Source organism: Physeter macrocephalus, chromosome 18, assembly GCF_002837175.3.
Source record: "Physeter macrocephalus isolate SW-GA chromosome 18, ASM283717v5, whole genome shotgun sequence".
Classification (NCBI taxonomy): Eukaryota; Metazoa; Chordata; class Mammalia; order Artiodactyla; family Physeteridae; genus Physeter; species Physeter macrocephalus.
The window spans coordinates 1,236,257-1,249,056 of record NC_041231.1 but is presented as its reverse complement, the minus strand read 5'-3'; the positions used below and the strand labels follow the sequence as shown (position 1 = coordinate 1,249,056).

Here is a 12,800-nt window from a genome sequence, read left to right as displayed (position 1 = left end):
AATTGCTGATACCACTTAACTCTTTTCTTGCCAAGCTGACTCTGTCCAAACAGAAGGCACCTGCTGCCGGATTTCACTACAGCGCCCAGAGCGGGGGTCGGCACCCTAAGTCTATCACTTAAACAAACACGCTGAACTGAGTGGCATTTCTTTAAAATCATCGTTCTGACTTGTTTTTCAAGAGAAGGTGAACAGATTTCCTGAAAGTGGACCGAGGAGAGCAGGGCCCTTACTTGCGTGCGTCCCTGATGTCCTCGTGGCTGGCTGTGTGCAGCGCCCCTGTGTGCAGCCGGTCCAGCCGAAGGGACCGCGGGGAGGAGGGGGGCGAGGTTTCACATTTGATGGTCGTCTTGTCGTCCCGCACCTCCTCCCGGGAAGCTGGCAGCTGAGGGAGGGAGATAAGTGTAAAGCTGGGGGACAACCGACTGCGGGCGAATAAAGGGAATCACGGAGGCTTTACTTTATAACCGGAAATTTATCTGAAAGCCTGTTGGCTATGCTCTCTGCCAGTACACAAAGGCTTGATGTAGCCCGATGGCATCTTAAAGGGCCGTCTCGTCCAGCAGAAGCAAGGCTGTCCGAAGAGGGAGCACAGAGCAGAGCGAGCCCCGCCGGCCGCACCCGCGTGAGCGCGGGGACCTGGACGGGAGCCTCCCCGCGGCCTCCGTCCCTAGAACCCAGGCCACCGGGACAGCCCCGCAGGGGCGGCAGAGAGCTGAGCCCCGCCTGAAGCCACCACCATAAACCATGCATGGCGTTAACCGCCCGGACGAAGAGGACGACTGTGTTTGTCTCCTGGTGCCGTCCAACAGAGACACCGGCAAGGGTAAGGAACCGCCCACGCAAACCTGTCCAGGCCCTTCTGTTGAGAGGAAAAGAGAAATAGCCTGTTCTAGGTCTTCATCACAAGATGATCCCTTCCAGACTCCCAGCTTTTGGGCTTGTAATGGGATGTGAGTATGGCGAGCAGGGTGGTGGTTACGGTATGGGGAACGGATTAACCCCTTCAGGGTCCAGGCAGCTCTCCCTTATAAATTTGGGTTTTGTGGTTAAGCGAGCTTAGATTTATGAAACACGCACGGCAAGCATTTGTACAAACAATGAGACTTGCGCAACCGACCTGTGCCTTTTTAGTGGGATTCTGTAAAGAACACTGATCCACCGCGGCCCCACCGTGGCTTGGTGACAACCAAGTGACCCAGGGCAAAACACAGCTGGACTCATCTAAGCGACAGCTGTATACACTCTGTGTCCTCTCCTGGTTTCTAATTACAATCATCAGATAGCAAAAGGCTAGAAAGGCTAGAAATCGTCAATGTGAAACTTAACAGGGGTCGATCTCAAATTCAAGTTAAAAAAAAACAATCCTTTACGAAAATCAAACAGGTCAGGGAAGTGACACAGGTCTGAGTTGACTATGGGCTCCACGGAGACAAACAGCTGCTTTGAAGCCCAGTTAACACGACCAGCCCCTTCCCAAGGGCCTCGTCCCAAGGAAGTCCCCCGGGCCCACCCAGCCTGGCTGCCTCTCCCCCTGCACCTCCCCCGGGATGAGAGCCCGCCCCACTGTGCCCTCGTGACTAGGACGGGCAGCTGCACGCAGGCTGGGCTGGCGTCTCGGCACCCGCCAGCGACGTGGAGGAGGAGGCAGGTCCGCCGGTGCCTGGCTCTGGGCGCACACACGCCAGACCTAGAACAAGGCCCTCGCGGTAGCCAGTCAGCGAGCTCAAGCTACCGCACGCAACAGACCAGGCCACCTGGCCGGGACGTCATCAACAGGCCGCCACCTTTACTGAGGAAGTCTTGCCACCAAGAAAACGACAAACGTATGCAGCAGAGCTGTGTCTCACTGCCGACCTGTGGCCTGCGCGGGGACGGCACAGCGCGGTCACCCCGAGGGGCACGGGTCCGTCGCTGTCCTCACTTAACAGCAGGGCAAAGCCGGGCCCAGAGCGGGTGAGCGGCTCACCCAGGTCACAACCCATCGGTGACGGAGCCGGGACTTTAAATTGCCGCACTGCCGTGGCCTGGCAGAGGGGCGCTGGCGCGCTGGCGCACTGGGCGGCTGGGCTGCAGGACGGCTGCCCGCGTCCTGCAGGGCTGCGCGGTGGGTGCACGCTCGGGGGGTTGTGAGCCTGAGAGGGAGGGAGGCATCGTGGTCAACAGATCTGGCCCTCAGCGCCCCGTACTCCCTCCAAGCACAGGGGCTCAGTCCAGGGTTATCTGAGAGGAAGGAGCCCCAAGCACCCTCCGTCAGGAATGCTGGGAAGGAGACGGGAGCTCCTGGTGGAACAGCGGGCCGGACGGCGCCGGGGCTGAGAGTCCGGGTTCTGCAATCAGACAAATCCACGCTGCGCTGCTGACTGACTGTGCGAGCCTGGGCACAGAGCCCGGCCTCTCTAAGCCTCGGCTCCACGTCTGTTGAACGGGGACAACAACAGCACCTGGACCTCACGTGGGTGTTTGTGGGATTAGGAAGCAGACCCGTAAAGCGTTCAGCACGACGCCCGGCACAGAGTAACAGCCTCCGAACGCTACGACCTGTGACTATTAAAGTCGCTTCCCCCACATCTAGCATCTGGGGCTCCGCTTCCATCATTCCTTTTTAAAAAACACCATGGGGAATTCCCTGGCGGCAGAGTGGTTAAGGACTCGGCGCTCTCACGGCCTGGGCCCGAGTTCGATCCCTGGTTGGGGAGCTGAGATCCCGCAAGCCTCGCAGCGCAGCCAAAAATAAATAAGTAAACAAACAAATAAATAAAATTTAAAAATAATAACAAAAAATAAAAAACACTATGTCTATTACAAATAAGCGTGCAACAATTAGAAGGCAAACAAGCGGGAGAAAGGCAAACTCTTACATTTGTCCCAGTGAACGACCTATTTCCAGCGGAACCATCAGCACATGTTAAGTGGAGGGTGAGTTTCAACACTTCCGCTAAAACGTCAATTATTCACCAGTACACAACCACACAGTGTTCATTCACGTAAAACGACATGGACTCTTCAATACTTCACAAAGAAACAAAGGCATGCTAAATTACTAAATATTTTACCTTTCTACGATGCTTCCTTAAATCACTAGGCTGACAGATGCATGCAAAGAAATGAAGAGAAACCAGATTTACTGCACACTTTGAAGTTAAAAATTCAAGGATCAGTACAGGCAAATATATTAAAAAGAAAATGACAGAACACATGTAAGTGAGATAAGATTTAGAGAAAACGTAACTGGAAATAGAACATTTTTTTGACCACAAAAGTTAAATACAATAAGCTATTCAAGATTTCCTAGAGAAACACTATAAATTATTCCTCAGGAAGATACAATTCTATTACAACATACTCAATTTCTTATAATATGGCATTCTGCATAACAAAGGGCCCTAACAGTTGTCTATTCTAAGCCAAACTTCTCTATAACTTAGTTTTTCTTAATAAGAAACATGCTATACTTTAAAATAGCAATCTAACTGATGAGGAAGTAATTGCAATACCTATTTTAACACTGAACAAATCTAACCACCTATTGCCGACACTGACGTAAAATCCTTACCTAGAATTTGATTTAAAACTTCTCAAAATAAACTTATTGATTAAAGCAGGTACCCTGTGAAAATATGTAAGAATAAAAGCTAGCATAATAGCAGATAGAGTCTTTACATTTTATGATTCATAGCAGATAATTTAATTAAAACTAGTCTAGTAAAGACATTAACTGTGCATGTTGAATAAGCTGATGAGATTTACCATCTTAAATAATACAAGCACCAAAACCAGAAAGTACGTTGTGTCAAAGAGTCCATTAATTCTACACTCAGTGGGGCATTTCTTTATATAAGCAACATCTCACTTACGAATTACACGTATGCTATACAGTGTGAGCAAAAACACTCTGATCCATCTACATCATGCCTGTAGCCATACCTATTACGCAGTGATACACTAAATAAAACTTACCGCTATGGGGGAAAAACACTGTTTAATGAGAAACGAAGGTAACGCAGAGACCCCACTAACGAGCCACGACCAAGCACAGACACACACTGTGGACCCCACAGCGCTGCTGTGGAAGGGACTTATAACAGAGTGGGGTGGACGGGGAGGGGAGCTGGATGGTAAACTACAGACTCGGCGGTGGGGAGGCTGGGGACTGGATTAACAATGATAAAACAAAGGATGATACAGGGAATCAACAGCAATGACAGACGCAGACACACCGCCAGCCAGTACAGAGAACCATATAACAACAAGGAAAAAAATACACAGAACTGTTTTTACAAATTCTCTGAAAGAAGCTAAGCATGAAACCACAAATGAAATCATCAAAGAGTTTTAAATATCAGCTAATTAGCTAATGATGTAAATTATAAAAACAGTATGCCAAAATACCCCAAAATGGACTAGTTACCACTTCACATGTCACTAAAATGATTCATGGTTGATTTAATTATACACCGGCTAACAATGCAGCTAAAATGAAAATGGGTGGTGACAGAAAAAAATTATAATACAAGTGCAGTTAAAAAGCAGAATATTGTAAATATGATTTCATGTGGTAAACAGCAATGCACTCACAAAACCTAAATACACAAGAAAGTTGTAACGTGTGCTTTAGAGCTGCACGCTGTCACCACGTGGTCATCGCATTTCCAGGTGACGAAGAGTGAGGAAGCCCGTTTGCTTCCCTGGGAGCCGCGGGGCACCGGCTTTTTTTTTTTTTTTTTTAAATTTATTTATTTTTAACATCTTTATTGGAGTATAATTGCTTTACAATGGTGTGTTAGTTTCTGCTTTATCTCCTCCCTCTTGCGTCTCCCTCCCTCCCACCCTCCCTATCCACCCCCCAGGTGGTCACAAAGCACGGAGCTGATCTCCCTGTGCTACGTGGCTGCTTCCCACTAGCTATCTATTTTACATTTGGTAGTGTATATATGTACGTGCCACTCTCTCACTTCGTCCCAGCTTACCCTTCCCCCTCCCCACGTCCTCAAGTCCATGGCTCTAGTAGGTCTGCGTCTTTATTCCCGTCTTGCCCCTAGGTTCTTCTGACCGTTTTCTTTATTTCCCTTAGATTCCATCTCTATGTGTTAGCCTACGGTATTTGTTTTTCTCCTTCTGACTTACTTCACTCTGTGTGACAGACTCCAGGCACTGGCTTTTAACCTGGTTTCACATGCAGAGCCGGCGTGAGTGCAAGGCCAGGTGCTTCAGCAAGAGGACCAGTTTAGCTTTTTTGGTTTTGTTTTGACCGCGTGCCCTGCCCCCTCCAGTGAGGCATCGCTAGTGTAAAGGAAGACAGCACTGACTCTGTACGGTTTTCGAGATGCCATTAGGGCTGCCTATGTTTACTCTTGCTAAGCTGTCTATTCCTGAAAAACAAAAACTTTCCTGTAGCTGCTGTGCCTTGCAGAGGCGAGGCCATGCCTGATGTTACACAAAGGAGAACTTTGGATGAGTTCATGATGACATGCTAAGCTGGTGGTCCAAACATTAAAATTAATTTGTCATTAACTGGGGGACTGATTAAATACTAGCTGGCTCTAAACATCTTGAACCTCTGAGCATAGCAAATGCACCTGATTTTCTTCTAGGTTAACAAAGCAAGCAAGCAAGCCAGCAAGCCAGGTGTGCTGGGGGAGGGCGCAGCAGGGAGAAGGCAGACACTTACCAGAGTCATGACGCCTAGCCTGTCCGCTTCCCTCGCCGCCGGGCTGCGCGGGGCCCTCCGAGGGGCGGGCCGCCCGCCGCCACCACCACCGCCGCCGCCGCCGCCGCCGCCGGGAGGGGAAGAGCCGGCCCGAGAGGAAGCGGGGTACGGGGGGACGGAGCTCGCTGATCGGAAGCGACCGAGGCCGTCTAAACTCCCGCCACCCACCCTGCTCTCAATCTCCTCCGCCCGCTGCTCCGTGCTCTCCTTCTCTTCTTGTATCAACCTAAAACAGAGCAAAGGCGTCGGTCACCTGCCTTCGTCGGAAAACAGAGGAGCGCGTCTAGATAACAAATCTGGCTTTGTGTTCTGTGTTCTGTATTACGATTAACGACTTACCACTGAATCTCACAAAGTTGCTTCAGATCATTCGCGTTTGATTTTGCTTATTTACACTAAAATTCTGATGGGGGCTGGGTGGCCACTCTCACTGCATCATGAGATATTTAAAATGTACAACTTTTACCTCCCCTGTTGTTACAGCAAAGCTGCATACCTGTCTCTCAATTTTTTTCAACTGGAAATCGGGAACTCTGATATAATCAAAAAAGCAATTCACAAAGCAATTTGGAGTTTCTACACTCAAGTGTCTAGACCAGATGAAAATGCTGAGTTGATTTTTATTTTAAGGTTGAATTTGAACAAAAGTATTATTTCATAAAGTGCTCTACCAGCCTCAAGTGAGTTTCTTTTTTTCTGTTTGTTTTTTGGTTTTTTGTTGTTGCTGTTGTTCCCCAGCCAGGGACTGAACCCGCGCCCCGTGCAGTGGAAGGGCAGAGTCTTAACCACTGGGCCGCCAGGGAAGTCCCTCATGTGAGTTTCTGGATTCATGTCAACCACGCGGCATTACTCTGGAATTCAAGGTTAACGTTCTTCTCCCTGAAGGTGTACTGGATGGTTAAATAGCAGTCTAAATATTTGATTATGCAAATACAATTATCTTGATATTAAAATACCGGATCCTTGTCGTAACCTTTCCAATTTAAGTTCTACTTACATATCCCGAAAGTATGTTCTCATTTTTGATAACACGTCGATGGACAGAATTTACCATTTATATCAGGTCAAAACCTGTTGCATAAGGAAAAAATCACTTTTACCTGGCAACACCCTATAAAAATAAAAGTATATAATCGTTTCACAGTTCCCGCAGGGATGGGGAAAGACAGTCTTTCAGAGCTCATCTGGGTTCAAACACGGCACACGAAGAAGTCAGTCTGTGAAGTCAAAAGTGCAGGCAGCACAACCTACTTTTGCCATTTTTGCCGTTTATTCTGCGGCCTCTCCTCTCTGGCCCCCGTTCTCTGCAGGTGGGAATGGGCACCTCTGCCTGTGTTAATGTGACAAGAGCAATCTGAGCAGCAACTCTGACCGGGTCCACCACAGGATCGCCGGCCTGGGGCTGCTCTGCACGTGGACTTGGGACAGAAGGTGTGGCCATGGCAGATCTGACACCGGGCAGGCCTCAGGGTACCCGGTCACACTGCCGCCCCCAGACCTCAGGCCTCCTGATCACTACAAGGCAGTCCTTTGGATTCTATTCCCTGTTTTGCAAGGTAACTATTATAATTGCTATGACAGTTTCTAAAGAAAACATCTCAAATACACTGATGAGACTAAGAAATACTCAAACATACATCCGTTGACCACTGTCGTACAAGAACCAATTTTCACATTATGTTAATTTAAAAGCAAAACGCAAGCCCCAGTGGGAGTCTGCCAACCCGAAAACCCCAGCTTTTCTGTTCCCGGTGGCTTTGGGACGCACCGCAGAATACGCGAGGCGCCGAGGGACCCACAAGAGGGCGACCCCCCCGTGCCGGAGGACGCACGGGCTGCAGGCGGGCATCACCTCGGGGCTCAGAGCTGGGGGGACACGCCGGCTGGCAGAGGCTGAGGAAGGGTGCCCTCACTTGCTGCGGCACGCCCACCCTCACCTGCCCCTGCGCCGAGCTTTGGCCTCTCTCCCGGTCGGCCACCCCGTCACCCGGCCCCGCCCCAAGGAAAGGAATCCGGGGAGCCGACTTCGCCCCGACTCCCCGGCGCCCCGTCTCCGCTCTGCACCCCGGACGGACACAGCCTCGGCTCTCTGCACCCCGCCATCTCTCTCCAGATGTGTCGGCAGCTTCCGGGAGCAGGGGCTGAACGCCTCTCCCCCTTCCACGACATCTCACACAGTGTGCTGACACCACAACTGTGGAGAGAACGCCCTGCTTAACTGAGCTTTATAATCAAGGGCAATCTCAGGACTTAAAATTCTTAGACCAGAACCGAAGTAAGTGTTCTCATCGTGGGACACCTAGGCTTGTCTAAGCAGCGAGCAGCCCTCAGAGACACCGTGTCTCTGGGGAGCCAGGCGGGGGCACACGCACCGGATCTCCTTGTTGATGGCGTCCAGCTGCTCCTGCAGCATCATGGCCAGGGTCTGGGCGTCGGCCTGCCCGCCGGGCGACAGCAGAGTGGCCGGGCTGAAGAGGCTGTCCCCGTCGCCTTCGCCGTCGGACGCGTCCACATCGCTCTCGAACGCCTGGGCCACGTTTGCCAGCACGCTGGCTTGCTGGGCGCGTTCCCAGTCCTGCTCGTTCAGGGTCTGCACCTGTGCACCAGAGGCCACGTCTCAACAGCCAGAGTCACGGCAACTTCAACCTACCAGCAGCTTGAAACAATTTCACACAGAAACCCAGAAGATTTTGGAAAAATGGGTCTCACGCTGAGAAGCCACTGCCATCTGTTAAGTGAGCAGTGTTTAAGAAATGGGCAGGAGGAGAATCTATTTCTTAGACGGCCTGGCAACACTCACGTCCTAGCCTGGACCGGAGGCAATTCTATGACGTTACTCACGAGGCTGAGGCGACCGAGTCGGAAACAAAAACCGGAAATTAAAAAGATTAATTCCGTGCCACCATCAGCCCGGCTGAAAAGAAGTAAAAAAAGTCCATCAGATCCAAAGCCGCTGGGTTCACCTCAGCTGCCATAACTTTTACCAGCGTCACCAAGGAACACGCTTCTCAGAGGTTCCTTGGTCCCCGCTCTTCTCCAGCAGCGGCAGGAGGGAGAGCCGCCCCCGACAGCCCTCAGGGCGCAGGGAGCCGGCAAGCGGGGCTTTTCTAGCGACCTGCCACTCGCGTTGCAAGGGCACCTCTGTGCTGAGCCCAGGCCCCTCTGTGCAAGGAGAGGGTGGCGCTGTCATCAGAGCATGCACAGAAGAAGCGTGCTCGCTGGGGCTCTGTGCCGCCTCTCCTCTGGGGCCGTCTCACATCCCTTCCCTCCCCAGACCTCCTCCCGCCCCCCACCCCCACCTCCACGCTCAGCCCAGGGTCCTGCCTCCCGTTTCCCAGCCACGACCTCAGAGTAACCGCGGGGCAGCCTCCCCAGCCCCCTGCCCCTGGGGCCTGTGCCCACGCACTCCGTCTTCCTCCCGACCCTCCCCAGGGCCCCTTCAGCTGGTCCAGGATCACCTGCCATCACTCCTCCTTCCCTGTGGCTGATCCACGTCCTAGGGGCTCATTCCCAACAGCCTCAGGATGTCCACTCCCTCCTCTCTCCTTAAAAGCACACAACAGGACCACAGAACTCTCCCTCCACGGCTCCTTCCAGCAACCACTGCGTTTCCCTGAAAGCTCCCCAGGGCAGCCTCTCCTCCGCCCCTTCCCTCCTCCGTCTCCCACTCTCTGCAAGCAGGTGTGTCTCCAGGGGGCTCCGTGGAGCCCGCACGACTAAGTCCCCTCCCCCACGCTGCCCGAGCAGAGCATCGGAGCATCTGGCTCACCGGGCCCCGCCCTCCCGGGCTACACCTCACCCTCCTGCAGCCCTTTCTCAACCTCCCAACCTCTGAGTCTGGGGTGCCCCGCGGCTCTACCTTGGACCTCATCTCTCTCTCCACGGGCACCCACCGGGTGACTCTATCTGGCTCGTGCCTTTAAATACCACCTGCACGCCCATGACCCCAAGTCTACCTCGAGTTGAGAGCCCTCCGGGGTCCAGGCTGGAAGGCCCAGCTGCCGACCTGACACATCCCCTCGCACGTGTGCTGGGCCTGTGTCCACCTGAACAGGACCGGGGCCCAGATCCCAGCCTCCCCGACCCGGCTATCTTCCTCACAGCAGGGAACAGACCCCAGCCTTGAGCTGCTCCCGGACCGCCCCCAGGACTGCCCCACCCCCGGGGCCTACATCCAGTGCACCGGCCCGTCTGGCTGGCACGACTGCTACCTCCGAATGGCTGCTTCCCCTCTCTTCCTCAGGCCTTTGCTCGAACGCCACCCTCCTGGAGACCCTCGCTGGCCACCCTGTTTAAAAAGTACTATTCCGCTCCTTGTTTGGCAACTCGGGTACCCTTGGTTTCCTTTCCCTGCTTATTACCATCTGACAGGCTGTGGTGATTGAAAAATACGTCCATGAACTCTTTAATCCTCCTCCCTTCACAAGACAGAGGGCAGTTCTTCCCCGACCCCCGTGAGTGAGGGCAGGTCTCCGCAGCTCACCCCGACGATCGGAACGCAGTGGAAGCAAAGGTGTGCAGCTTCCGAGACCGCGTCACGAAAGGGCTCTCCCCTGCTCTCTCTCAGAGGGAGTTCTGGGGAAAGCCAGCCCCACGAAGAGGTCCACACGGCAAGGACCGGGGCCCTCCCGCCAACAGCCAGGTGAGGGAGTCTGAGAGCGTGCCACCCGGCCCAGGTGGCGGCGACCTCAGGAGGCCCTGAGCGGGGCCCATCCCACTAAGATGCTCCCACATGCACACGAACTGTGGACTATTACAGGTTCACTGTGAAGCCACTAGGCTTTGCAGCGATTGGCTATGTAGCAGTAGATAAAGAATACACACAGCGTATTTTATTTTCCTTTCCATTCACTGCTGCCTCTCTCTTCTCACTAGGGTGTGCATGTCGGGGGTGTGTGTGTGCAGGCATTTTGTCTGTTTTTAATTCTCTGCTGGAGCCCTAGGTCTGAGGATGCCTGGCCCAAACTAGCCGCTCACTGAATATGGGAGCTCAAAATACAGAGACGTATATTAAAAATATATGCCGTGAAACGCACAAAAATATGAAGGCAGTTGAACTTCCAAATGAGAATTCTTCTCACTACAAGATGATGAATATGTGTATCCGTTTACTCTCGAGGACGACCTCAAACCTGTGCTAATCAGCACTGTGCCGTGCCTTACGGTAGGTCACGTGTCACCAAAACTTGTTCTTAAAAAAAAAAAAAGAGCTTGCCTTAAAAGTAAACTCTTAGCCAGAAAAAGGAAAATGGGGGGAGGGGAAGAGAGAAAGCGACCCATCAAGCTTTGTTTCAAAACAGTCTCAGAACCGTAGGGTGAGGAGGCAAGTATCTCACAGAGCGCTCGCCCCCGGGATAGGGGGTGGGGCAGGGGCGGGGCGGGGCGGGGCGGGGCGGGGCGGGGGCCTTGCCTTGGAAGGCTCGTCGCGCAGCGCTGCCAGCCGGCCTTTCTGGGGGCGTCGCAACACCGCGCTGCTGCCGAAGGAGTCCGAGGGCCCGTCTGCCACGGGGAACCTGAAATCTGGGACGCTGCCCAAGTGGGGTCGGCTGAAACACGGGGGAAGAAAAACGTCATTATTAGGAGAAAGGTGACCTCACGTTGTTGGCCAAGCCAGAACCTGTCAACTTGGAAAATAAGTGATGTCACAGGAAAAGGTCGCCCAGGAGGGCACCGCTCTCCTGCTCCAACAGCAACCCGCCGCCTGCCCCACCAGCTGGAAAACTTCCACATCCAGGAAAACCAGTGCAGACACGAGGACATGCAGGTGACAGGGACGGAATCCAGCTGTCTGTGGTGTGCAGGGGTCTGTGGTCCAGCTGGGAACCTGCCCTCGGGTCAAGGTGCTGGGCCCGGCACCTGCTCTGCTTTTTCCTTGACATCGCGCCTCCGCTCTGGCCTTCAGCTGTTCTCTCCTTTCCTGTTTGGGCCGGGGTCCCCAGTGTGAAGCCCATCAGTCACACATCCCTCCACCTGGAACACCGGCTACACCGCTCACAGCGCCTCGGACAAAGCAGCAGCAGAAACCCCTCTGAACCACAGCTTGGAGCTCAGATGGACTGGTGTTTCCGAATCGAAAGCAGAGTCCTGGGTGTAATTAGATTAACGATCAAGACTCTAGGCTGAAGAAGTCCCAGAACAGGTGGCTGGGGCCCTGAGCATGACGACAGAAACCTGGCGAGGGTGTCAGGCGACACCCCGGTCAGCGGAGGCGCGGCGGCCCAGCCTTGACCGTGGGCCCGCCTGCACTGCAGGCCCAGCCCAGGAGCCGCTCGGCCCTTGTCTCTGGGAGGAAGGGTGGCGCCTTCATGTGCAGGAGCCCTGAAATCCGGGAAACAGACCCCACTCCCCCGAGGAGGGTAAGCATTCCTCACACCCTCTGCAGAGCGGCCAGGACCACGTGCTAGCTCAGCCTCCTCTGGTTCAGCACTGCTCGACATTTTTAAAAGAAGTGTCTCCAAGTGTTGCACAGGATTTATCCCTTGTTTGCAGGAGATCAAAGTCTGGAATCTCCCTTGAACCGCACCATCTCTCCCTTCCCCTCCGGCCTCATTCCGAAGGAAACTGCTCCTTCTCTCTCAGCATGACTTCTACCCAACTGCTTGGGGGCCACAGCACACTTTGAAATCAGGTGAAAGCGACGACACAAAATCCCGCACGTGCTTTTGGTGGCTGGCAGATCCTCTGAAGTCCACAGACGCGCCCGGGTTCTGCCGCCCCGCGGCAGTCACTTCCCAGTCTCCTTACGGAGGAGCCCAGCCACCATCTTTCTCCCCGGCTCGTCAACCGAGGCTGGCTTTCCTCCCAGAAGATCTCAGAGACAAGGTGACCCATCTCACTGTGAAGTCCTGCCAGACAAGCCGGGGCCTGCCCCGCCTACGAGCCATCTTTTCAGTCCTCCCTCTGCGCCCCGAGGCCCCACTCCCTGCCTGCTGTGATCCGTCTTTGCCCATCTCTACAGCTCCCGACCACCTCTCTGCTAAGCCACCTGACATTACACCTCTAGAACTGCCTCCTTGAAACATCCCCTCCCGCAGCACCCAGCCCCTCCAGCCCACTGTCTTCAGAGCACAGAGCCCGCCTACAGCCCCCG

General features: G+C 53.5%; 1 protein-coding gene across 2 annotated transcripts in view; it reads right to left on the bottom strand.

Annotated features, from left to right (window-relative positions):
- PPFIA1 (PTPRF interacting protein alpha 1) overlaps positions 1–12,800 on the bottom strand; it is a 101,248-nt gene that overhangs the window by 27,746 nt on the left and 60,702 nt on the right. Inside the window, exons 13-17 of one of the 2 annotated variants that reach the window (XM_055079880.1) lie at positions 11,121–11,256; positions 8,083–8,306; positions 5,672–5,936; positions 3,057–3,086; positions 234–385 (exon numbers count right to left, since the gene is read on the bottom strand). In XM_055079880.1, coding sequence (XP_054935855.1) covers positions 234–385; positions 3,057–3,086; positions 5,672–5,936; positions 8,083–8,306; positions 11,121–11,256 — 807 coding nt within the window. The remainder of the gene's footprint in view (positions 1–233; positions 386–3,056; positions 3,087–5,671; positions 5,937–8,082; positions 8,307–11,120; positions 11,257–12,800) is intronic. The other variant, XM_028479216.2, reaches the window with a different exon arrangement.